The sequence below is a fragment of the Rhinopithecus bieti genome, unplaced genomic scaffold (assembly GCF_001698545.2).
Source record: "Rhinopithecus bieti isolate Rb0 unplaced genomic scaffold, ASM169854v2 scaffold_29388, whole genome shotgun sequence".
Taxonomy (NCBI): domain Eukaryota; kingdom Metazoa; phylum Chordata; class Mammalia; order Primates; family Cercopithecidae; genus Rhinopithecus; species Rhinopithecus bieti.
Genome location: NW_016813389.1, coordinates 886750 through 913084, shown reverse-complemented (window position 1 = coordinate 913084; position 26335 = coordinate 886750). Strand labels below are relative to the sequence as shown.

The 26335-nt window shown below is 50.9% G+C and overlaps 2 protein-coding genes across 6 annotated transcripts in view; one reads left to right on the top strand and one right to left on the bottom strand.

Moving 5' to 3' along the window:
* LRRC8A (leucine rich repeat containing 8 VRAC subunit A) overlaps positions 1–8379 on the bottom strand; it is a 42551-nt gene extending 34172 nt beyond the window's left edge. The window contains exons 1-3 of one of the 2 annotated variants that reach the window (XM_017848323.1): positions 8241–8368; positions 4364–4470; positions 3927–4118 (exon numbers count right to left, since the gene is read on the bottom strand). The gene's annotated coding sequence lies outside the window, so the exon portion shown is untranslated. Of the gene's footprint in view, positions 1–3926; positions 4119–4363; positions 4471–8240 lie in introns of both variants that reach the window. The other variant, XM_017848322.1, reaches the window with a different exon arrangement.
* Positions 7991–26335, top strand: part of KYAT1 (kynurenine aminotransferase 1) — a 37486-nt gene continuing 19141 nt past the window's right edge. For 2 of the 4 annotated variants that reach the window (XM_017848326.1, XM_017848324.1), the window contains exon 1: positions 8421–8595. In XM_017848326.1, coding sequence (XP_017703815.1) covers positions 8428–8595 — 168 coding nt within the window. In that variant the 5' untranslated portion in view covers positions 8421–8427. Of the gene's footprint in view, positions 8085–8420; positions 8596–26335 lie in introns of those variants that run through there. The other 2 variants (XM_017848325.1, XM_017848327.1) reach the window with 2 other exon arrangements.

Below are 26335 nucleotides of genomic sequence, written 5' to 3'. Positions count from 1 at the left end.
GGCCGGGCGCGGTGGCTCAAGCCTGTAATCCCAGCACTTTGGGAGGCCGAGACGGGCGGATCACGAGGTCAGGAGATTGAGACCATCCTGGCTAACACGGTGAAACCCCGTCTCTACTAAAAATACAAAAAAAAACTAGCCGGGCGAGGGGGCGCCTGTAGTCCCAGCTACTTGGGAGGCTGAGGCAGCAGAATGGCGTAAACCCGGGAGGCGGAGCTTGCAGTGAGCTGAGATCTGGCCACTGCACTCCAGTCCGGGCGACAGAGCGAGACTCCGCCTCAAAAAAAAATAAATAAAATAAAATAAAATAAAATAAATTTAAAAAAATAGGCCAAGCACGTTGGCTCACGGCTGTAGTCTCGGAACTTTGGGAGGCCAAGGCAGGTGGATCACAAGGTCAGGAGATCGAGACCAGCCATGGCCAATATGGTGAAACCCCATCCCTACTAAAAATACAAAAATTAGCCGGGCGTGGTAGCAGGTGCCTGTAGTCCCAGCTACTCGGGAGGCTGAGGCAGGAGAATGGCGTGAACCAGGGAGGTGGAGGTTGCAGTGAGCAAGACTGCGCCACTGCACTCCAGCCTGGGTAACAGAGAGAGACTCCGTCTCAAAGAAAAAAAAAAATTAATTAATTAAAAAAGTAAAAAAAAGTACCAGCTGTCCAGTCCCAGTCCTGTGGGGAGCTCCGCCCTGCATCCACACCAAGGGCATGAGTTCTGCGGTAAACGATGGGGACTAAGGCTGAAAGAGTGGCCTCTGGTCAGTGCTTCTCAGGGTTGTTTGTAGCCCACCAGCCTCACAACTGCTGGGGAGGCATCTTCAAAGTGCAGATTCCTGGGGCCAACCTTCCAGGGCAGACTCTGCAGTTCTGTGGTGGTGGGCTCAGGGGAACAGCATTTTAAACAAGCTCCCAGGTGACTCTGAAGGCCCCAAAAGCCTGGGAACCTGAGAAAAGGAGCAATGGAGAGTGAAGTAGAAAAAGCCCTGGCTGCCAAGCCATACCAACCTGGGTTCAAGTACTGGCTTTGGCACATGTACATTGTATAACTTTGGGCCAGAAACCTCATCCCTCTGGGCCTTGGTCTGTCTGGGCCTTGGTCTGTAAAATGGTAAAGCAACCTCACACACAAGGCTGTGGCGAAGATAAGATGGACAAATGCATGCAGCATCCCAGCATGCGGCTTAGCACTGAGACACGGTGCTGAGGATGACCACGGACTGTGAAGGTGCTACTGCAGGAAGGAGGAGAAGCCAGAGATGCTGAGCACCATCTGTGGAGTGGCCAGCTCTGCGGCTCTCTCCCAAGCAGTGTATGGGAAAGAAAAGAGACTCCTGGGGAAGAATGGAGGAAGTGACATGGGGGAGGGACAGCAACAGGACAGTGAGCCTGAAAAACACAGGTGAGATGTCAGGAGCTCCAGCACAGACCTCACTCCCAGCGTGATCCTGCCAGACGCTCTCGCAGCCCCACAAAATGAGGCTGCCACGCCTGTACACTCTCCTTGCCCAAACCCTTCCTGAGGTCAGCTATACCCCAAAAGAGAGCATCTTTGGACCCAGGTAGCAGGGTGGGCCCTCCTCCTGCTCCTCACCTTCCCACTCTCAGAACTAAAACTTGAAAAGAGCATGCCAAAAGGACCACAACCAATGCTTCCTCCAGAGACAGCAAGGGTAAACTGAGTCAGGGTCTGCCTGTTCCTTCCTGTCCCCAGGAAGGGCCGGGCTCAGGAAAACAATGGCTCAGACTCAATTTGTCTCAGCTTGATTCATGTGTGTCCCCTGAACCCAGGCGGTGGGTGGAGGCCAAAACCCCTCAGGCCGGCCCATGCGGTTCACTCCACACCATCCTTGGCAAGGAGGAGGAATTATGATCTGACAAGCAGGACATGCTGCTTCCTGCTCAGCGCTGCCCAGCATGAAAGACTACAGTGCAGGCCTCCCCTCTCTCCAGGGGACAGAGTTCCTCAAAACCAACAGGAAACTCCTACAGGGCAGAGCCAGGAGTTGGCTGACCTTGTCCCATAAACAGGAGAGTGGACACAATCACACACCAGGCACTTCCCACCTCCCTCTGCTGCTGTAAATGCCCAAACAGCTCAAAACTGTCAGCATGTGAGGGGAGGGGCCGGCGGGGGGGCTCGAGGGTGTGCATTCTGCCAGGACCATACACAGCTCTATCTACCTCTTCCATGGGAAAGAGGTCCAGGGGATATCATTAAATGAAACAAAAGCAAGCTGTGAATCAGCAACTCAAACATGACCAGATTTATATAAAAATAAGCAAATGGTGGCCGGGCGCGGTGGCTCAAGCCTGTAATCCCAGCACTTTGGGAGGCCGAGATGGGCGGATCACGAGGTCAGGAGATCGAGACCATCCTGGCTAACACGTTGAAACCCCGTCTCTACTAAAAAAAAAAATACAAAAAGCTAGCCGGGCGAGGTGGTGGGCGCCTGTAGTCCCAGTTACTCGGAAGGCTGAGGCAGGAGAACGGCGTAAACCTGGGAGGCGGAGCTTGCAGTGAGCTGAGATCCGGCCACTGCACTCCAGCCTGGGAGACAGAGCCAGACTCCATCTCAAAAAATAAAAATAAAAAATAAAAAAAAGCAAATGGTAATAATAGATGTGGAAGAATATACCCCTTCCCATTCACACCTCTGAAGATGGTAATCAGCGGAGACTCATTTCCTAGATGACATTAAAGATCCAAACAGGCCTGGCATGGTGGCTCACACCCATAATCCCAGCACTTTGGGAGGCCGAGGTAGAAGGATCTCTTGAACCCAGGAGTTCGAGACCAGCCTGGGCAATGTAGAGAGGCTCTATCTCCACAATAAATAAATAAAATTGGCTGGACACAGTAGTGCACACCTGTAGTCCCAGCTACTTAGGAGGCTGAGGCAGGAGGATCACCGGAGCCTTGGAGATCAAGGCTGAATCATGATGGTGCCACTGCACTCCGGCCTGGGCAACAGAGTGAGACCTTGTCCCCAAAAAATGGCCAAACAATATAAAAACATATAATGAATATGCAACTATGTCGGTAATTACAAAAAAAAATTACTATTTCTTTTAAAATCCAGGCTGGGAGACTCAGGCCTTCCTTCACACAAAAAAAACTGAGGTGAGACGTAAAGGCAGGGATGCCTCAGGGCAGAGAACAAAGGACTCTGGCCCAGGATTCCAGGGTCTGGATTCAAGCCGCATGTCCTTGCCTTCTTTTTTTTTTTTTTTTTTTTTGAGACGGAGTCTCCGCTTCCTGTCGCCCAGGCTGAGAGTGCAGTGGCCGGGATCATCCAGCTCACTGCAAGCTCCGCCTTCCGGGTTTATGTCCATTTCTCCTGCCTCAGCGCTCCCGAGTAGCCTGGGACTACAGGCCCGCACCTCGCCCGGCTAGCCTTAGCTTTTCGTATTTTTCAGTAGAGACGGGGTTTTACCCGTCTAACACCATCGTGTTAGCCAGGATGGTCTCAAACTCCTGACCTCGTGATCCGCCCGTCTAGGCCTCCCAAAGTGCTGGGATTACAGGCTTCAGCCACCGCGCCCGGGCGTCCTTGCCTTCTTTACAGATGAGTCTGGGTAAGTTGCTTCCTCACTCTGATTCTCCGTTTCCACATCTGTAAACTGGAGATAATGGCCACTGCCTAAGCATCCTCAAATGGTCAAATGAGATCACCGACCTGAGTATGTTTGGAAAATTATACAGCCGTCTATACATACACCAGCTATGACTCAGGACCACCTTCTAGGACATGCACTCTGCCAACTGCCTGCTCTATGTCAACATATTTAATCCTCCACATGCTCTCAAGGGACTCTCCTGCCTCTGGGAACTGTTTTCCAAAGCACAGGCCAAGGAATCCCAGTCCCCAAAGATGTCTACACAACCAAATAAGTGTGGAGAAACATGAGTCGCTAGCTCCCTTACCGTGGTCAGCTCAATCCATTCAAGGCTCTGATAAGTCCTACAGCAAGGATAACAAGAAGTCTTTGTTTCCCGGAATTAACACTGTGACCGAAGAAACTGGTGTCTCATGGAACACACTTGGGAAACGTCGTTCACGCTTTTTTGGGAAATGTGGTCATGAGGCTGCATTAGCAAAACCCAGACTGATAAGCTCTGGGGTGAGGGAGAAAAAACAGGTTTGCAATGAAACAACTTAGCAGTCAATGAATGCAGCAAGCAGACATTACTCAGCGGGAGAAGGAAGACAGTAATTCTGCTGTCTGCCACTCTGCCCTGAACCTACTGTGAGAAGAGCAAAGGACTGTGGGGACAGAGATGCTACCCTTTGCTCCCCAAGCTGGGAAGGGCACTTGACTGGAGCTGGAGCTGGCCAGGAAGGAGAGGGGCCCAGTCCTTACCCCAAGGACGGCTCTGCTATCTGCGCGTCGGCTGTCGGTGCTGAGGCTGGCCCGCGTCTGCCTGGGCAGGGTCCTGGCATTCCTTTTGCTCCATGGACGCCGCCTCCCTACAAGGAAGCGAGAGCTGCCGTCAGCAGGCACATGTGTGACTATCGCAGTTACCTGCCGCACTGCCAGCACTTTCTGAGAGCCTGCTTGGTAGCAGGCCCTTGGTTGGGCTGTGGGGTGACAAAAGAGGGTTTTTTTGAGACAAGAGTCACACTCTGTCACCCGAGCTGGAGCACAGTGGTGCAATCTTGGTTCACTGCAACCTCCGCCTCCCGCATTCAAGTGATTCTCCTGCCTCAGCCTCCGGAGTAGATGGGATTTCAGGTGCGCACTACCAAGTCTGGCTAATTTTTGTATTTTTAGTAGAGAGAGGGTTTCCCCATGTTGGCCAGGCTGCTCTCGAACTCCTGATCTCCAGCGATCTGTCCGCCTCGGCTTCTCAAAGTATTGGGATTATAGGCATGAGCCACCGCACCTGGTGGACAAAAGAGGTTCTGACAGAGCACCTCCCTCCAGAACCTGGTCGACTGAGGAGGTGCCAAGTCAGTAGCGATGGTCTGAGAGCTTAGAGCTCTGCTGCAGGGGAGCCAGGAGAAGCGCTAGACCCAGACTAGTCGGGTCAGGGAAGGCTTTCTGGAGGAGGAGTTGTCTGAGTTGACTCCTAAGAGTAGGAGCTGGAAAAAGAACATTCCAGGCAGGAGGAACAGCACACCTTTACCTGGAGGAGAGAAGACATGGCATCCGGAGAAGGCTTCAGGGCTCGACATGTCAAGATCCAGAGCCAGAGAGGGGAAGTGGCAAGAGATGAGCCACAGCGGGGTGGCTGGGTCAACCAGCCTCTGCCCAGACTCCAACTTAAACACCAAATCAACCCATCACCTCCGACAGTCAACCAGCCTCCAGTGAGCATCTACTCTGTATGCGCCAGACACTGTGCAGAACCGCGCATAGGGGTGGCAGGGTGGGGAAAGAGGTGTGATTACTACAATACACGGGTTTCAGGGAGCCAGGAGCTAGGAGAGTAGCCCAGCCACCAGAGAGAGCTAAAGGATCAGCAGGAGTTACCCAGGAAGGAGGAGGGCAGGGGCAGACAAAGACACCTGGACTGATCTAGGAGGGATGGCTGTTTTTCCAACATTCTACCACTGGGTATTTATTTACTACACTGACAAAGTTCCAGGCACTGTGCTGGGAGGACAGACATAGAAGATGGTCTCTGCCATCATGGGAAGTAGGTCAACAACCCCGCAATTCCACATGGGGTGGTGGTGACTAGGCAGTAAAGCACCTACAGCTATATAGGCACAGAGGCCATCCAAGCCAACCTCTTCCTCACTCTACCCTCCGTGTCAAGGATGGGGCACCCACTGAGGCTGGGTGGTCTAATCACCTCCCCATGGCAGAGCCAGGTCCAGAACTTGGGCCCCTGGACTCCGTCACTGATTATTCTAGTCCCTCCTCTTCTAGAAAGCATACCCTGACCACCCCCTACATAACCACCCAGAGCTAATTCCTTCTTCCTCTGGGCTGCTTCTGTAATATTTCCATTAATATGGTGGCCATAGTGTATCAGAACTTATGTGTCTTCCGGTCTGCCTCTCCTCCCAAACTGCAGTTCTCAGGAGGACAGGGATGTTTTCCCAGCCATCCCAGGCCCCAGACAGGCACTTTCTAAAGAATGGCTGAATGAATGAATGAATGAATGAGTCAAGGCATGGAGAGACAGTGTGCTGGGCTCTAGAGTCCCACAACCATCCCACCTGAATCTCAAAGAGGTCTTGGCCCATCAGTGTGTACCTCCGTTTCTCCATGTGAAAACCTGGAATCACCTCTACTCTAAGAGGAGGAAGTCAGGAACCAGGCTGATTTCCTTCTAACTCCTACAGGCAAGGTCCAGGCCAAACCAGGCAGCAACCCAGGGTCTGGCCACTTCCCTGAGTTCTGACCCACGGGGGTGATCCCCAGGGTCCCCTACAGTTCAGAAAAGCCACTCAGAGTTTGCAAAGGAAATGGTTTCCTGGTGGGTGTGCCTATGGGATGGAGAACCACCACATCTAGTCAAGTTCTGGGGGGAAATAATGAACATTTCCTGCGCCCCCTGCTCTGTTTTTTTTTGTTTTTATGAGACTGAGTTTTGTTCTTCTTGCCCAAGCTGGAGTACAATGGTGTGATCTCGGCTCACTGCAACCTCTGCCTCCTGGGTTCAAGCAATTCTCCTGCCTCAGCCTCCCAAGTAGTTGGGATTACGGGCGTGCAGCACCATTCCTGGCTAATTTTTTGTATTTTTAGTAGAGACAGGGTTTCATCATGTTGGCCAGGCTGGTCTCAAACTCCTGACCTCGTGATCTGCCCACCTTAGCCTCCCAAAGTGCTGGGATTACAGGTGTGAGCCACCACGCCCGGCCCTGCGCCCCTGTTCTGTACCCTATGGTCCCTAGAAGGCAGGGGGCATGAGACCCCATGCCAAAGCCCAGAGACCAAGAAAACAAGGAAGCAGAGACCAGTTACCCAGTCACTCATCCCTGGCATGTCCACAACAGCCTCCTCCAGCACAGGTCATCTGTCCTTGCCTCCCTTCATGAGCCAGAGGAAGACCTGACCTTCACGGAAGCTACATCAGTGAGACTGAGCAATCAGCACTGCCCAGTCTCTCTGAACAAACTCCCACTCCCCCATCCCCTCCACAGGAAGTATCAGCAACAGCTGATCTCCTCCCCCTTCTTACAGTCTGTCTGCCAGGTTGCCTGCTCCAAAGGGCAGAATACAGTTTGGCAGGGGTTAAGAGTACTACCAACAGAAGAGGTGGAAGAGGCCCTTGGGAACTTCGAGCTCCCCCAATTCCCTTCCTCTCACCAGGTGCTCTCCCTCCACACCTCATTTTCAAAAGGCTTCCTGAGGTAGGGCAGGGGAAAAGGAGTCAGTGGAAGTGTGGCTCACGCAGGAACCACCCACCCTTCCAGCCAACTCTCCATCAGGAGGCGGCTACCAGACAACCCCTGACCCATCTCTCCTTCCCAAAAAAGGCAACAATCACAACAGCTGAGAACCTCTGTTCACTCCAGTCCAGATCAAGGGGAAGAAGCAGTCAGCGAAAGCAGCAGAATCATCATGAACTCCATGACCCCAGCTATGCCCCTTCAGCCTGGGAGCTCAGTTTGCTGGGTGTCCAGCTCACCTAGGGCTGGACCAGGCCCGGACCTCACTTGATCTGGCCCTCGGGGCCACCTGAATGCACAGGACTGGGACAGGGTCTGGGTTCTTAGATTCCGGACCGGTCTTCCCAGATATCCCATCCCAGACAGGCCCCAAGAGGCTAGCCGGGGATCCTGCCCCCAAGTCAGGGCACTGCCCCCATCGGGAACGAGAGGAAGGAGGGGTGCAAGGGAAGAGGAGGGGACCAGGAACTCAGGAGAAGACAACTACGGGAATCTCTGGAAAAGAAATGGCAAGGAGAGAGCCCAGAGGTGGAACCTCTAGGAAGGGGAGAGTGTGTGTGGAGGGGTGAGGATCTGGGGGGACCCAGGGGATGACAAGGGGACATGGGGGAGCCAAGGCGGAAACTCCTGGTTTCTGGAGCACAAGGAGGCACAGGGGTGCCTGGGAGGGGGCTCGCGCGCCGCGGAGCCGGCAAGAGGTGGTGCCCCGGAGACCCCGGGCACTGGGGAGCCCAGAGGTAGGCCGAATACCGCGGGAGGTCCCCAGGGGGCCGGCCCCGGGACAGAGCCCCAGATGCCCCGGGCGCCCGGGACCGGGCAGCTGGCCGAGGGCGTGTGTAAGTGGGTTTCGAGGGGTGACAGCTCGCGCCCCTTTCCCCATCCCCTCCACTCACCTGGGCTCGCCGTGCACGGCCGCCCAGCAGGCAGCCTCAGGCCCCGGCCGCTCCGTCCCGCCGCCGGCCGCAGCGCTGCTCCGGCGCCTCCTTTTGTTTGTCCCTCACTGCACCACTCAGCCTCCTACGCCCCGGAAGTGACGTCACCGCCAGGCGCGAACGCGGCGGCCAGGGCGTCGCCATCTTTATGAGGGGAACTCTAGCTGCGCCTTCACCCGCTCTCGCCCCCGCGCTACCGCCCGGTTGCTTCGGGGCGGAAGTAGCGGAGCCCGGGCTCGGCCCCCTTAAAGGGACAGGGACTGCTGCAACCTACCGGGTGTACTTGGGAACGAGAGGTGGAGCGGCCCAGGCGGGGGTGAGTAGCTGTGTCGGAGCGTCACTGCCCCGAGGTCAGGTGCCGAGGCTGGGAGGGCCTGCTAACGGTTCCGAGCTTGGTTGTGCTAGAGTGCTTAATGAGTTTGACGCTGCTAAGTATAACGGAGTGGCTGCTCAGAATGATTGAGCCGCCCGCGGGAATCAACTGCGCGTGCTGCTCGCCGATCCTCGCTCGGACACTGGAGCTGGTCCTCTCTGCACCCAAATCCCCCTCCCACGACCGCGCAGGTGGAGATGGCACCCGAGACAACAGGGAATTCTAGGCAGATCTCGGGTTGGAACTGGGTCCCCAGGCTCCAGCTCTGCAGCTCCATGAATCCCGCTGGGTCCTCGAAAATTCCCTGGCTAATAACAGTAATGGCAACCAAATTAAAAAATAATCCATACAATGGAATACTGTGCAGCCATTAAGACGAAAAATGTTTAATATGCACTAATATAGGGCGACTTCTAAGATACCTTAGGCTAGAAAAGGAAGCAACAGAAAAAACAGCGTTGATGGGTGCTGTCCATCTTTGCGTAGAAGGACGCGTGAGGGTGGGGGTATCTGCGGGTGTGCGCGCCAGCTGTCTGATAAGATGCATAAGAAGTTGTTAATTGCGGTTGTCTCCGACAGGAGAACTGGGATCCTGGGTACCTGAGCCAGGGCGAGATATTTACTACTCTGTGCAGAGATAGATAATTAAAAATAAGATGATGAAGATAGTCACGGCTCCCATCCATCACGTGTTAAGCCAATGCTTGGTTTCACTTCTGTTGGGAGGTCTTATTTTTCCCTTTTAATAGAAAAGAAAAGAACCTTAGAGAGGTTAGGAAACTTAGCAATATCATAGACAGGGCCAGGCACGGTGGCTCACGCCTGTAATCCCAGCACTTTGGGAGGCTGAGGCGGGCCGATCACGAGGTCAGGAGATCAAGACCATCCTGGCTAACAAGGTGAAACCCCGTCTCTACTAAAAATATTAAAAAATTAGCCAGGCATAGTGGCGAGCGCCTGTAGTCCCAGCTACTTGGGAGGCTGAGGCAGGAGAATGGCGTGAACCCAGGAGGCAGAGCTTGCAGTGAGTGCAGATCGCACCACTGCACTCAAGCCTGGGCCACAGAGCGAGACTCCATCTCAAAAAAAAAAAAAAAAATCATAGCCAGGAAGTGGAGAAGCTGGAATTTGAACCCTGGACGATTTACACTGATGACCATGATCTAGCTTCCCCCTCCACACTGAGAAGCTTTTTCTGTTGTCAGTCACGCAACACTCGTCTTGGGGCCTGGCACACAACAGGTGTCCAGTAACTATTTATTGACATGATGTGTAGTGTGAAAAGCAAACGTTGAAGGTCAGAGCCCAGGCTTAAAGTCCAGGGCTCGGGCACCTCTTTCCAACCTGTGGACTGTGGGCCTGCCAGGTACTCCATGGGCCTCCATGTCACTGCCTGTAAAATGAACAACCAGAACCACAGTTGTAGACAGTGCGTGTTCCCATGTATTACACTTCGTACTTTACACGCAGATAAGCCTCATTTTACAGATAAGTGAGGCACAGAGAGATTAAGAAAGTTGCCCGAAGGGGGCTCCTACAGGTCTCCCTCTCTCCCTAGGAAGGCTGTTGGACTCCTAGGCCTCTCCCTTAGCTTCCCGGGATCATCTGGGCTAATGCTTTGGGGACCTACGATGTGCTGAGTGAGCTGCCAGAGGCTGAGGATCTGGCGGAGAACAGGTCAAGCACATAGTTCCTGTCCTTGGAGTTGAGTGCCCCGGTGCTGAGTACCTTGAGGGCAGACATGTGGCCTAGCCTGGGTGGAGTCAGAAAGGGCTTCTCCAAGGAAGGGACTTTCAATGTGACTGGAAACTGTAGAATGTCCAGAAGGAGAAATAATGAGGCTGGAGACTCCAGGAGAGATGTGCTCCTACCCTGGACTTGGCCTTGGCGTCCACTAAGAAACTGAGGGTGACCGACAGGATTGAAGAATATGCAAGTTAGACCCATTTAGTCTGGCTTCAGCAGGAATCTTTCCTCCCGGAGAATGCCTGCATTAGGTGCCAACCACCAGAACTCCACACTAACCTTTCCAAGCCCCAAAGAGTAGGGCGCCTGGTTTTATAATCCAGGTGGGGGCGATAAAGGAACGCAGAAGCGTTCACAGCCATGAGGCAGTCACTGTAACTCCTGCCAGAAGAGACTGGGGGCCACATCCCACTCCTGGATGGCACTGCCAGTTCCCTGCATAATTCCTTCTTTTCTTTTTTTCCGAGACGGAGTCTCGCTCTGTCACCCAGGCTGGAGTGCAGTGGTGCAATCTCGGCTCACTGCAAGCTCCGCCTCCCGGGTTCACACCATTCTCCTGCCTCAGCTCCCGAGTAGCTGGGACTACAGGCACCCACCACCACGCTTGGCTAATTTTTTGTATTTTTAGTAGAGAGGGGGTTTCACCGTGTTAGCCAGGAGGGTCTCGATCTCCTGACCTCGTGGTCCGCCCACCTCTGCCTCCCAAAGTGCTGGGATTACAGGCATGAGCCACCGCACCCGGCCTCCCTGCATAATTTCTAAAATGCTCATCCTATGACCTCATTCCCCAGCTCGCAGCTGGGGGCCTCCTGGTGCTTTTCTGGGACTTCAAGTAAGTCATTTCCCCTCTCTGAGCCTCAGTTTGCCCACTTGTAAAGCTGATGCCACCTCCTCCGAGGCTCCTGCGAGGCTGTCTATCTGCCTATCTCTTGTGGGTTCCTTCAATGTACGAAGCCGCCCTCAGGAGTGAGATTATGGTTTTGGAATCTGGGTCCTGTGCCAGAGGGAATAAGTGGTGGGATACCTACTGTTTGTCTCACTCAGGTCTTCCACCAACCCCTCCAGCCTGGAAACCTGCAGTCTGGACTCCAGAAGTCGTTTCTCTCTCCTCTGCCAATTCCTAAGCCCAGGGGGACTGTGTCTGAGTGACATGATTGTTAGATCTTCTTAGACAGGCTGTTCTCTCTGGGAAAACATTGGCTCAACAAATTGTCACCAAACATTTGTCTTCAGGGAATTCTGTTTTTTTCTATCAAAAAAAATTGGATTAATTATATAATAAGAGATTTTTCATTTTGCTTGGTTACTAATTTTATGGAAAGCCTAGTAGGTTTAAATGTTAATAGCTTGGTGGCCGGGTGGGGTGGTTCACGCCTGTAATCCCAGCAATTTGGAAGGCCAAGGTGGGACGATCGCTTGAACTCAGGAGTTCAAGACCAACCTGGGCAACTTGGTAAAACTCCATCTCTACCAAAAATACAAAACTTAGCTGGGCGTAGTGGCACGTGCCTGTGGTCACAGCTACTCTGGAGGCTGAGGTGCAAGAATCGCTTGAAACTGGGAGGCAGAGGTTACAGTGAGCCGAGATTGTGCCACTGTGCTCCTCCCGGGCAACAGAGCAAGACTGTCTCAAAAAAAAAAAAAAGTTAATAGCTTGTTGTCTTGACAGGTGGCTGTGAGCCAGGACCCACAGTATATTCTGTGTGGGTTCTTGTCACCCCTATTGTACAGATAAGGAAGCTGAGCCTCCAAGAGGCTGCGGCCTGGCATGACCAAGGTCCCATAGCTTGTTTATGGTGGAGCTGGGACCATTTGATCCAAGTCCAAGGTTTGGTCCTCTGTGGTTATTCATGCCGTAGACTGGTCTTCCTGGGCATGGTATCCCCAGTCCTGTACGCCTTCTCTAGAGGTGCCATGATGTGTGTTGTCTCAGTAACTGGGAGTCTCCTGGCATTTTAAGCCCAGGGATGCTAAACATCCTTCAAGGCTCCGGATAGATCTCCCCAGTGAAGAACTGACTCACCTCAAATTCTAAGTGTGCCCCTGTTGAGAAGCTCCGAAACCGAATGTCAATTGACTTGAGTGATGTGACATGTGGCCAGCCTGGGAAGCCATGGTCACCTTGCCTGCCCTTGTAAGCAGCCATGCAAGGTGAAGTTGGACAAGACGTGGCTCCTGTCCCCAAGGGGCTGTTGGTCTCCTGTCAGCCGCATCACCTACCTGAGAGGAGATTTCGGGGGACAGAATTTGGACTTTGGAAATAGGCAAACCAAGGTTTGAATCACAGCTGGAGCTCTCTAGGCTAAGTGAGTTTTCCTTGTTCTCCTTTTGAGCATAGAGTAAATAGAGTAAATAATACCATCCTAATCAACTGTGATGAGGATTAGAGAATTTAGCACGGTGTTGGGGGCGGGGGTCAGGCACAGGTAGGCTCTCTGAGTTCAGCAAAGGGCCTGGGTGGACACAGAAGCTTCACAGAGGAGGCACAGGTGGAGCTAGGCCCTTCCAGGGATTTCGGATTGGAGGGTATGCCAGGCAGGGGAAACAACTTGAGTGAAGGTGGGCAACATTTATTGAAAAGCAAAGAGTGGCTGGGCATGGTGGTTCACGCCTGTAATTCCAGCAATTTGGGAGGCCAAGGCAGGCAGATCACCAGAGGCCAGAAGTTCAAGACCAGCCTGACCAACATAGTGAAACCCCATCTCTACAAAAATTAAAAATTAACCAGGCATGATGGTGGGTGCCTGTAATCACAGCTACTTGGGAGGCTGAGGCGGGAGAATCACTTGAACCCAGGAGGCAGAGGTTGCAGTGAGCCGAGATTGTGCCACTGCACTCCAGCATGGGTTACAGGGTGACAGAGAGAGACTCTGTCTCAAAAAAAAAAAAAAAGGGCCCAGCACAGTGGCTCACGCCTGTAATCCCAGCACTTTGGGAGGCCGAGGCGGGCGGATCACAAGGTCAGGAGATTAAGACCATCCTGGCTAACACAGTGAAACTCTGTCTCTACTAAAAATACGAAAAAAAATTAGCCGGGCGTGGTGGCAGTTGCCTGTAGTCCTAGCTACAGGCAGGAGAGTGGCGTGAACCCGGGAGGCGGAGCTTGCAGTTAGCTGAGATGGCGCCACTGCACTCCAGCCTGGGCGACAGAGCCAGACTCCGTCTCAATAAAAAAGAAAAAACGAATAAAGGATGACTGGGTGTGGTGTCTCATGCCTATAATCCAAGCTGTAATCCCAGGACTTTAGGAGGCCAAGACGGGAGGATCACTTGAGCCCAGGAGTTCAAGACCAGCCTGGGCAACATAGGGAGACCGTGTCTCTATTTAAAAAAAAAAAAAAGCAAAGTATTTGAGCCAGGGGTTGGGGCATGCACCTATAGTCCCAGATACTCAGGAGGCTGAGGCAGGAGGATTGCTTAAGCTCAGGAGTTCAAGGCTCCTAGGTGACAAAGCGAGACCCTATCTCTAAAATGAAAAAAGAGCAAAGGGAGGGAAGGTGGAGGCTGCCAAACCTGAATTCTGGCCAGCTCCAAAGGCCAGGCTGAGGAGGCTTTGGACTTTGTCCAGCTTCACCACAGTCTTCTGGGCAGAGCTCGTCCAGTGGGGGTTGGGGTATATCCAGTGACATAGCTGACATCAGCCCCTGGGTTATTGACATCAGCCCCTGGAATGCATCAGTGACGCATTCCATGGGCCTAAGGGTCATCCACTGCCTTTGGGTCAAGCATATGGCCAGTTGCTGCCCAGGCTGATGGAGGTGTGTGTTGGAGCAGGGCACAGGCCACTGGCCCTCAGCCCCTGGCCTGGGAGCAGGGAGGCCTCAGATCTTAGATGCCTGGGAGCTACCCCAGAAGGGTCCTCGGCACAGCTATGGTCCCCATGCCTAGTGGTGCTGGGCCTCCTCAGTACTGCCAGAGCACCTGAGCTGCCTCCTTTGCAGCAGTTCTCCCACACTTTTTTTTTTTTTTTGAGACAGTCTTGCTCTGTCACCTGGACAGCTGTCAGGCTGGAGTGCAGTGGCTCAATCTTGGCTTACTGCAACCTCTGCCTCCTGGGTTCAAACTTTTCTCCTGCCTCAGCCTCCTAAGTAGCTGGGACTACAAGTGCCCGCCACCACACCTGGCTAATTTTTGTATTTTTGTAGAGATGAAGTTTCGCCATGTTGGCCAGGCTGGTCTCGAACTCCTGACCTCAGGTGATCCACCTGCCTCGGCCTCCAAAGCGCTGGAATTACAGGCGTGAGCCACCGCACCAGTGAGCCAAGGTTGCACCACTGCACTCCAGCCTGGGTGACAGAGCAGGACTCCATCTCAAAAACAAAAACCAAAAAAAAAACCAAAAACAAAACCAAATTGAACATAGATGGAATAATGGAAGAAATAGCTAGCTGTGGCCGGGCGTGGCGGCTCAAGCCTGTAATCCTAGCACTTTGGGAGGCCGAGACGGGCGGATCACGAGGTCAGGAGATCAAGACCATCCTGGCTAACACAGTGAAATCCCGTCTCTACTAAAAAAAAAAAAATACAAAAAACTAGTCGGGCGAGGTGGCGGGCGCCTGTAGTCCCACTTACTCGGGAGGCTGAGGCAGGAGAATGGCGGGAACCCGGGAGGCGGAGCTTGCAGTGAGCTGAGATTCGGCCACTGCACTCCAGCCTGGGCGACAGAGCGAGACTCCGTCTCAAAAAAAAAAAGAAAAAAGAAATAGCTAGCTATGGGGGATGTCAACTCTGCAGCTGTTCACTGTTTGGGAAACTTGAGATCTGCATCCAGAAAAACCTCATTAAGGCAAACTTATCAACATAAATGAGGAAAGTGGTTCTAAAGAAAAAGATAATGACCCAGAGGAAATAACACCAGCAAAATCTTCACATTAAAGGAACTCCCTGGGCCGAGCACAGTGGCTCACGCCTGTAATCTCAGCACTTTGGGAGGCCGAGGTGGGCAGATCACTTGAGGTCAGGAGTTTGAGACCAGCCTGGCCAACATGGTGCAACCCCATCCCTAATAAAAATACAGAAATTAGCCGGGCATGGTGGTGTGTGCCTGTAATCCCAGCTACTCAGGCAGCTGAGGCAGGAGAATCGTTTGAACCTGGGAGGCAGAGATTGGAGTGAGCCAAGATTGCACCACTGCACTCCAGCCTGAGTGACAGAGCCAGACTCCTTCTCAAAAAACAAACAAAAAAGACAGGACGATCTCACCACAAAATGTACAAAACAGGAACTCCCAGAGATATTTCACAACATTGAAAGCACAAAGGATGGCTAAGGATGACTTGTATTCACTAAGACATAGAAGATGTCAGGCACAGTGGCTCGCACCGGTAATCCCAGCACTTTGGGAGGCTGAGGCAGGATGATTGCTTGATGCAAGGAGTTCAACATCAGCCTGAGCAACGTAGTAAGACCCCCATCTCTACAAAAAATAAAAATTAAAAAAAAAGCCGAGCATGGTGGTTTGTGCTTATTGTCTCAGCAACTCAGAAGAATGAGGTGGGAGGATTTCCTGAGCCCAGTAGGTTGAGGCTGCAGTGAGCCGAGATCACACCACTGCACTACAGCCTTGGCAACAGACAGAAGAAATGCTCATTCTATATCATAAATTAAACCACTGGAAGACTGCAGCACTGTTCAGTTCAGAATATTCTTTTTTTTTTTTTTGAGACAGAGATTTACTCTGTCACCTGGGCTAAAGTGCAGTGGTGCGATCTCCACTCACTGCAACCTCTGCCTCCCAGATTGAAGCGGTTCTCCTGCCTCAGCCTTCCATGTAGCTGGGATTACAGGTGTGCATGACCACACCCGGCTAATTTTTTTATTTGTATTTAATTTTTTTTCTTTTTGAGACAAGAGTCTCGTTCTGTGGAATGCAGTGCTGCTCACCGCAACCTCTGTCTCCCGGGTTCAAGGGATTATCTTGCCTCAGCCTCCCAAGTAGCTGGGATGGGATTATAGGTGCCTGCCACCACACCTAGCTAATTTTTTTTGTAATTTTAATAGAGACGGGATTTCACCATGTTGGCCAGCCTGGTCTCAAACTCTTGACCTCAAATGACCTGCCTGCCTCGGCCTCCCAAAGTGCTGGGATTACAGGCGTGAGCCACCGTGCCCGGCCCAGGTTATTCATGATAAAATTTTTTCCTTGATAACCTTTTATAAATAAAACATCTTAATTTTCAATGTTTCTAATATTAAATTACAGTGTACTAAGTTCTTATTAGTTATATTATTTTTTTCATTTCCCTATACCTTTTTTTTTTTAAGACAGAGTCTCACTGTGTTGCCCAGGCTAGTCTCCAACTCCTGGGCTCCAGTGATCCTCCTGCCTTGGCCTCCCAAAGTCCTGGGACTACAGGCATGAGCCACCACACCTGGGCTACATTTTTAACAGATGCTAAGAGTTTTAAAAGGTTGCAGAACAATTGTCTTATTAATTATTATTATCCAATAATAACTTTCTCATTGATTATTAAGTTCTCTTTGCACGATTTCAGATTACATGGTTTTTTGTTTGTTTGTTTTTGTTTGTTTTTTTAAAAAACGGAGTCTCACTGTCACCCAGCCTGGAGTGCAGTAGTGTGATCCTGGCTTACTGGAACCTTTGCCTCCCGGGTTCAAGCAATTCTCCTGCCTCGGCCTCCCATGTAGCTGGGATTACAGGCACATGCCACCAGGCCCGGCTAATTTTTTTTGTATTTTTAGTAGGGACGGGATTTCATCATGTTGGCCAGGCTGGTTTCAAACTCCTGACCTCAAGTGATCTGCCCACCTCGGCCTCCCAAAGCACTAGGATTACAGGCGTGAGCCACCGTGTCTGGCCAACATGGTCATTTCTTTTTTTTTTTTTGGAGACAGTCTTGCTCTGTTGCCCAGGTTAGAGTACAAATGGTGCGATCTTGGCTCACTGCAACCTCCACCTCCCGGGTTCAAACTGGTCTCCTGTCTCAGCTTCCCAAGTAGCCAGGATTACAGGTGTGCGCCACCATGCCCAGCTACTTTTTGTACTTTAGTAGAGATGGGCTTTTGCCATGTTGACCAGGCTGGTCTCGAACTCCTGACCTCAGGTGATCCACCCACCTTGGCCTCCCAAAGTGCTGGGATTACAGGCATGAGCCACTGCACCCGGCCTCAACATGGTCATTTTTTTTTTTGAGATGGAATTTCGCTCTTGTTGCCCAGGCTGCAGTGCGGTTCAAGCGATTCTCCTGCCTCAGCCTCCGGAGTAGCTTGGACTACAGGCATGTGCCACCACCCTCAGCTAATTTTTGTATTTTTTTTTTTTAGTTGAGACAGGGTTTCACCATGTTGGCCAGGATGGTCTTGATCTCTTGACCTCGTGATCCACCCACCTCAGCCTCCCAAAGTCCTGGGATTATAGGCGTGAGCCACCATGCCCAGACAACATGGTCATTTTTGTAGTCCCACACTACTATGGAAAATAAAGACTACCTGAGTATGTATGTGTAAGTGTATATATATATATATATATATATATATATATATATATATATATGTATGCATTCTCACATATGTATCTCCACAATTTATTTTGTGTATTTATTTTTTGAGACAGGATCTCAGTCTGTCACCCAGGATGGAATGCGCAGTGGTGTGATTATGGCTCACTGCAGCCTCGACTGCCTGGGCTCAAGTGATACTCCCAGCTGAGCCTGCCGAGTAGCTGTGACCACAGGCATGCACCACCACACCCAGCTTTTTTTTTTTTTTTTTTTGAGACAGAGTCTCGATCTGTCACCCAGGCTGGAGTGCAGTGGTGCGATCTCGGCTCACTGCAAGCTCCGCCTCCCAGGTTCATGCCATTCTCCTGCCTCAGCCTCCCAAGTAGCTGGGACTACAGGCGCCCACCACCACGCCCGGCTAATTTTTTTGTATTTTTAGTAGAGACGGGGTTTCACCGTGTTAGCCAGCATGGTCTTGATCTCCTGACCTCGTGATCTGCCCGCCTTGGCGTCCCAAAGTGCTGGGATTACAGGCATGAGCCACTGCGCCCGGCCCACACCCAGCTAATTTTTAAAAAATTATTTGTAGAGACAAGGTCTCGTTATGTTGCTCAGGCTGGTCAGGAAATCCTGGGCTCCGATCCTCCTGCCTCGGCCTCTCAAAGTGCTGGGATTACAGGCATGAGCCACTGCGCCCGGCCCACACCCAGCTAATTTTTAAAAAATTATTTGTAGAGACAAGGTCTCGTTATGTTGCTCAGGCTGGTCAGGAAATCCTGGGCTCCGATCCTCCTGCCTCGGCCTCTCAAAGTGCTGGGATTACAGGTATGAGCCACCTTTCCAGGTGTGAGCCACCACTTCCAGCTTTCTCTACAATTTAAAAAAATGCAAATAGAGTTATATTGTTTTCAATCTGCTCTTTTGTTTGTTTTGTTTTGTTTTGTTTTAAGACAAGGTCTCACTCTCTCTCCCAAGCTGGAGTACAGTGGCACGGACCTTGGCTCACTGCAGCCTCAACCTCCTGGGCTCAAGCGATCCTCCCACCTCAGCTTCCCAAGTAGCTGGGACTATAGACGCATACCACCATGGCCAGCTAATTTTTTGTATTTTTTGTAGAGATGGGATTTCACCATCTCTACATTGCACCAGGCTGGCCTCGAACTCCTAAGCTCAAGCAATCCACCCACCTTGGCCTCCTAAAGTGTTGAGATTACAGGCGTGAGTCACCGCGGCCAGCCTGTCTCTACAGTTTAAAAAATGTAAATGGGTTATATTGTTCTTCAACCCTTTTAAAAAATTACTATACTTTTTTTTTTTTTTTTTTAACAGGTGAAATTCACCTAACATACAAGTAACTATTTTAAGGTATGCAATTCAGTGACATTTAGTGCATTCACAATGTTGTACAAGCATTATGTCACTGTAGTTTCAAAACTTTCTCATTCCATTAGGAAAACACTCTGTACCCGTCAGATAATCACTCCCCATTCCCTCCTCCCTGTCCTCTGGTTACCTCTCATCTGCTTTCTGTCTCTATAGACTTGTTATTCTAGATATTTCACAGAGAAGGAATCATAGCTATGTGACTGTTTTTGTCTGGCTTCTTTCACTTAGTGTGGTTTGTTTGTTTGTTTGTTTGTGACAGGGTCTTGCTCTATCCACCAGACTGGAGTACAGTGGCATGATCTCAGCTCACTGCAATCTCTGCTTCCTGGGCTCAAGTGATCCTCCCACCTCAGCCATCTGAGTATCTGGGACTACAGCCACACACCACCACGCCTGGCAAATTTTTGTATTTTTTGTAGAAACAAGGTTTTGCCATGTTTCCCAGGCTGATCTCAAACAATGATCCTCCCACTTCAGTCTTCCAAAGTGCTGAGATTATAGTCATGAGCCATGTGGCCCGGCCTCACTTACTGTATTTTTGAGGTTCATCTAAGTTACTACATATATCAATACATGTTTCGTTCCTTTTTGTGGCTGGATAATGTTCCATTGTACAGATATGTTATAATTTATCCATTCATCCATTGATGGACAATTTGGTTTTTTTTTCACCTGTTGGCTATGATGAATACTGTTGATGTAAACATTTGTGTACATGTTTCTGTGTGGACATATGTTTTCAGTTCTTTTGGGTATATACCTAGGAGTGAAATTGCTAGGTCGTAAGGTAATTCTATGTTTGGACTTCCTACAAATTAAAAAGTTTTGTGTGCCAAAGAACATTATCTGCCAGGTGCGGTTGCTCACGCCTGTAATTCCAGCACTTTGGGAGGCCGAGGCGGGCAGATCACGAGGTCAGAAGATCGAGACCATCCTGGGTAACATGGTGAAACCCCATCTCTACTAAATATACAAAAAATTAGCCGGGCGTAGTGGCGGGCGCCTGTAGTCCCAGCTACTCAGTTGGCTGAGGCACAAGAATCACTTGAAAATGGGAGGCGAAGGTTGCAGTGAGCTGAGATTGTGCTGCTGCACTCCAGCCTGGGCAACAGAGGAAGACTTTGTCTCAAAAAAAAAAAAAGTAAATGATAAAAGTGATGGGACCTGATTTCAAGTAGTCAGAATCATAGAGACAGCAAATGGGTTGGGCTATGGGCCAGCGGGTAAAGGGACGTAATTGTTTAATGGGTACAGAGTTTCAGTTTTACAAGATGAAAACAGTTCCAAAAACTGTATACCTATACATGGTTAAGATGGTAAAGTTTATGATATGTGTATTTTACCAAAATTTTTTAAATGAAATACATTTTTTTTTTTTGAGATAGAGTCTCGCTCTGTCGCCCAGGCTAGAGCGCAATGACGCAATCTTAGCTCACTACGAGCTCCGCCTCCCAGGTTCACACCATTCTCCTGCCTCAGCCTCCTGAGTAGCTGGGACTACAGGTGCCCACCACCACGCCTGGCTAATTTTTTTGTGTATTTTAGTAGAGATGGGGTTTCACCATGTTAGCCAGGACGGTCTTAATCTCCTGACATTGTGATCCCCCGCCTCAGCCTCCCAAAGTGCTGGGATTACAGGTGTGAGCCACCTTGCTCGGCCTGAAAAACATTTTTAGGCGGTGGGACCTGTAGGGCTCCACGGGGCCCCTAGCACAGGAAAGCGTGTGGTAAATAAAAGGTCACTGCTAGGGCTGTTGAGGGGCTGACGAGGAAAGGCCTGCTTCCTAGAAAATGGGGGAGGCCCAGGGCATTGGAGGGAGGCGTGCCTGGGAGGTCAGGAGTCCCACTTTATGGGGGAACCTGGACCAGCACACTCCCTGCTTTGGGCCTCCTCTGTGAAGTGAGGCGTAGTCCCCTCCTGAGGCCAGCAAGTTGCCCTGTGACCCGGGTCAGCAAGCTCTAAGCCACGAGGGGCCTGGCTCCTTGCGCCCCCTGCTGGCCGACTCGGGAACAACACACCCACAAGCCCCCAGGTTGCTCCCAACCAACCTGGCCAAGTTGCTGGATTAAGGCAGCCTAAGTGGCCCCCTGTACCCTTCCTGCCTTTGGCTCAGAACCTCCCATGACTTCTCCCTCCATCTCTCCCTCCCAAGTTTCCTGTAACCTACCTTCACCACCCAGATAAGTTCACAGACACAGACACAGAGATATGTGCACATGCTCAGGTGCAAGCTCTTGTATTTGGATCCTTTTTTTGTTTTGTTTTGTTTCTTTGTAGAGAAGGGGTGTTTTTTTTTTGTTTGTTTGTTTGTTTGTTTGTTTGTTTTTGAGACGGAGTCTCGCTCTGTCGCCCAGGCTGGAGTGCAATGGCCGGATCTCAGCTCACTGCAAGCTCCGCCCCCCGGGTTTACACCATTCTCCTGCCTCAGCCTCCCAAGTAGCTGGGACTACAGGCGCCCGCCACCTCGCCCGGCTAGTTTTTTTTTTTGTATTTTTTTTTAGTAGAGTCGGGGTTTCACCGTGTTCGCCAGGATGGTCTCGATCTCCTGACCTCGTGATCCGCCCGTCTCAGCCTCCCAAAGTGCTGGGATTACAGGCTTGAGCCACCGCGCCCGGCCGAGAATGGGTGTTGTTATGTTGGCCAGGCTAGTCTTGAACTCCTGAGCTCAAGCGATCTGCCCACCTCAGCCTCCCAAAATGCTGGGATTACAGGCGTGAGCCACCATGCCCAGCCTCCATGAATTATTCTTATTTATTTCATACATAGAGAAATTGATGTTCAGAGAGGTAAAATGGCTTGCCTCACGTCACACAGCCAAGGTCATCAAAACCTGTGTTCTAATCCTTCCCCCGTCTCTCACCCACTGCCTTTCTCCTTGGGTGTCTACTTGGGGCCTGATCCTGGGTGTGATAGTAGAACATACCTACCCTGTGGAGGGTGCAACATAACATTCACTTCTGGCTGGGCGCGGTGGCTCACGCTTGTAATCCCAGCACTTTGGGAGGCCGAGGCGGGTGGATCATGAGGTCAGGAGTTCAAGACCGTCCTGGCCAACATGGTGAAACCCCATCTCTACTAAAGACACGCAAAAAAATTAGCCGGGCATGGTGGCGCGTGTCTGTAATCCCAGCCAATCGGGAGGCTGAGGCATGAGAATCGCTTGAACCTGGGAGGCAGAGGTTGCAGTGAGCCGAGATTGTGCCATTGCACTCCAACCTGGGCGATAGGGTGAGACTCTATCTCAAAAACAAACAAACAAAAAACCAACATTCACTCCTATGCCCAGTCTTACCTGGCCACACATAGGCCTGATGTACTGTCGTCAGCCAGTCATCTGCAAGGAAGCCTATCCTGGTTTCCAGCCCCAGCCCCGAGGCTGCAAGATTGTTTAAGCGTATCTGTATCCAGCACAGGTGCCACCCAGCTCCTTGGCCTCGTGGAGCCAATGCTCTGGACACACAGAAGGTACTGTCTTTCCTGAGAACTGGCAGTGCCCAGAGAAGGCAAGGGGCCAAGCCTGGGACAGGGAGAGAAGAGGGCCACAACTAGTATCTGTTTCTCCTGAGTTTCTGCCCTGTGCTGGCACCAGGTGTACAATCTGCTGTAAGGCCTACAGGAGCTCAATGTAAGTGTTATTTTAGCATGATAGGAATTTCCTCACCTATTAATGGGGGTTGAGGATAGCACTTGCTTTACAGAGTTGTTGAAGGGATCCAGTGACAACAGTATTGGGACAGAGTGAGTCCTAGTAAATTAAAGCTGATTGTATTATTAATATTATTCTCAGCCAGGTACAGTGCCTCACATTGTAATCCCAGCACTGGGAGGCTGTGGCAGGAGGATGCTTTGAGCCCAGGAGTTTGAGACAAGCCTGGGCAACACAGTGAGACCACATCTCTACAAAAGTACAAAATTAGCTCAATTCACTTGAGACGATGAAGGCATGATTTAGGATGTTGTCACTTCAGGAAAAAAGACTGATTTGATAGACACAGAGTCTCATGTAGGGGAGAGTGTCAGAGAGAGAATCGACCCACCAGGTAACTGTGGGTTTTTAACTCAGTGGTCAGAAGGCAGTAGAGTGGGGTCCCGGTAGGATGAAATCCAGCTCCTCCTCTAGTCCTGGAGGAGGTAGCAGGATGTTGGGTCCAGGACAGGAAATGGCTAAGGCAAGGGGACCCTTTGGCCCAGGGTGGTTGCCGTCCCAAGACACCCCTCCGTCCTGGGCCAACAGATAGTTGGTCTTCATAGAACAGGCAGAGGGCACAGGGTGCCTCCCATGACTAGCCCTGGGCTTGGGCCTGGCCTTAGGCCGCTCTCCGCTTTAGCTGAGTGCCCTGAGCTAAAGCACTAGACTCCCTCCCTTGAGGTGACACCAAGGAATGTCTCTCCTAGGATGGGATACTACCCTTTGTTGCTCAAAGCACAGGTACTTGGTTTCAGGGGTCAGAGTACATACTTCAGGCCTCTCCTGGGAACTGCTCTCAAATCTAAGCAATGAGAGGGTGAGCTCTGGCATCCCCTGTGTGTTAGCCCATTCTCCCACTGCTATAAAGAACTGCCCAAGACTGGATGATTTGTAAAGGAAAGAGGTTTAATTGACTCACAGTTCCTCATGGCTGGGGAGGCCTCAGGAAACTTAACATCATGGCAGAAGGGGAAGCAAACATGTCCACGTGGCGGCAGGAGAGAGAAGTGCTGCTCTAAGGGGGAAAAGCTCTTTATGAAAGCATCAGATCTTGTGAGAACTCACTCATTATCTCGAGCACAGCAGCATGGGGTAACTGCCCCATGATTCGATTACCTCCCACTGGGTCCCTGCCAGGACACGGGATTATGAGAACTACAATTCAGAGTTGGGTGGAGACACAGCCCAACCTTATCACCTTGGATTTGATTCCTAAGGCTGTTGTCACCTACAAGACATGCTTCGTTGTATTGCATTTGGCAGATACCGTGGTCGTTACAAATTGAAGCTTTGTGAGAACCTTGCACCAAGCAAGTCTATTGGTCCCATTGTTCCAACACAATGTGCTCCCTTAGGGTCTGTGTGTCATATTTTGGTGATTCTCACAATATTTCAAACTTTATCATTGTTATTATATCTGATATGGTGATCTGTGATCAGTGATCTTTGATATTACTATTGTGCTGTTTTGGGGAACCACAAACCATGCCCATATAAGATAGTAAACTTAATAAATACGTGTGGGCCAGAGGCAGTGGCTCATGACTAATCCCAGCACTTTGGGAGGCCGAAGTGGGCAGATCACCTGAGGTCAGGAGTTCGAGATCAGTCTGGCCAATATAGTGAAACCCCATCTCTACTAAAAATACAAAAATTAGCCAGGAATGGTGGCATGTGCCTATAATCCCAGCTACTTAGGAGGCTGAGGCAGGAGAATCGCTTGGACCCAGGAGGTGGAGGTTGCAGTGAGCTGAGATCGCGCAACTGTACTTCAGCCTGGGCGACAAAACAAGACTCCATATCAAAAAAAAAAAAAAAAAAAAAAAACCAAACAAACAAACAAACAAAAAAAACCTGAACAAACTGAAAACCAGCAGCTCTTTTCAGTTCATCGGAAAATGAGGTCACAGGGTAATCTGCTGCCCCCAGACTGGAGAGACAGAAAGGTAGATACAGAGAATCATGATTTGCCAGAGCAGAAACCTTCCCTGGAATCAGTACCTGGGTGGGAAAGCCTGAACTGCCACTGACGAATACCTGGCAGCATGGATGTGTGCTGCTGGTTAATGTTAGGTGGCAGCTGGACTGGAGTAAGGGATACCTAGAGAAGGGTGAAGCATGACTTCTGGGTGTGTCTGTGAGGATGTTTCCAGAGGAGATTGGCGTAGGAGTCAGTGGACTGAGTGGGGGAAGATCTGCTCTCAATGTGGGTGGCACCATGCAGTTGGTTCGCAGCTTGAATAAAACAAAAGAGGAGAAAAGATTTTCCTCTCTCTCTCTCTGTCTCTCCTGGAACTGGGAGGTTCTTCTCCTCCTGCCCTTTAGATATCAAAACTCTAGGCGCTTCCACCTCGGACTGAGAATGACTGCAGTGACTACCCTGGTTCTGAGGCTTGCAGACTTGGACTGAGCCACGCTACTGGCACCCCTTGCAGATGGTCTGTCATGGGACTTCTCAGCCTCCATTAATTGCGTGAGCCAATTTCCCTATAAATCCCCTCTGATTTCTATTGATCACGTTGGTTCTGTCTCTTCAGAGAGTTAAAAACTGGCTGGATGGGCTGGTGCGGTGGCTCATGCCTGTAATCCCAGCACTCTCGGAGGCTGAGGCAGGCGGATCATGAGGTCAGGAGTTCGAGACCAGCCTGACCAACATGGTGAAACCCCATGTCTACTAGAAATACAAAAAAAAAAAAAAAGCCAGGCATGGTGATGTGCACCTATAATCCCAGTTAGGAGTCTGAGGCAGGAGAATTGCTTGAATTGGGGAGGCAGAGATTGCAGTGAGCTGAGATCATGCCATTGGGCTCCAGCCTGGGTGACAGAGCGAGACTATGTCTCAAAAAAAAAAAAATTGACTGGGCAAGGTGGCTCACCAGCATAATCTTGGCTCACTGCAACCTCTACCTCCTGGGTTCAAGCAATTCTCCTGTCTCAGCCTGTTGAGTAACTGGGATTACAGGCATGCCTAGCTAATTTTTGTATATTTTTAGTAGAGATAGGGTTTCACCGTGTTGGCCAGGCTGGTCTCAAACTCCTGACCTCAGGTGATCCACCCACCTCGGCCTCCCAAAGTGCTGGGATTACAAGCGTGAGCCACCACACCCAGCTGAGAGTCACTTTTTTTTTTTTTTGAGACAGAATCTCGCTCTGTCGCCCAGGCTGGAGTGCAGTGGCACGATCTCAGCTCACTGCAAGCTCCACCTCCCGGGTTCATGCCATTCTGCTGCCTCAGTCTACCCAGCAGCTGGGACTACAGGCGCACGGTGCCACGCTGCCCTAATTTTTTTGTTTTTTTTGTTTTTTTTTTGTTTTTTTTTTTGAGACAGAGTCTCGCTCTGTCGCCCAGGCTGGAGTGCAGTGGCCGGATCTCAGCTCACTGCAAGCTCCACCTCCCGGGTT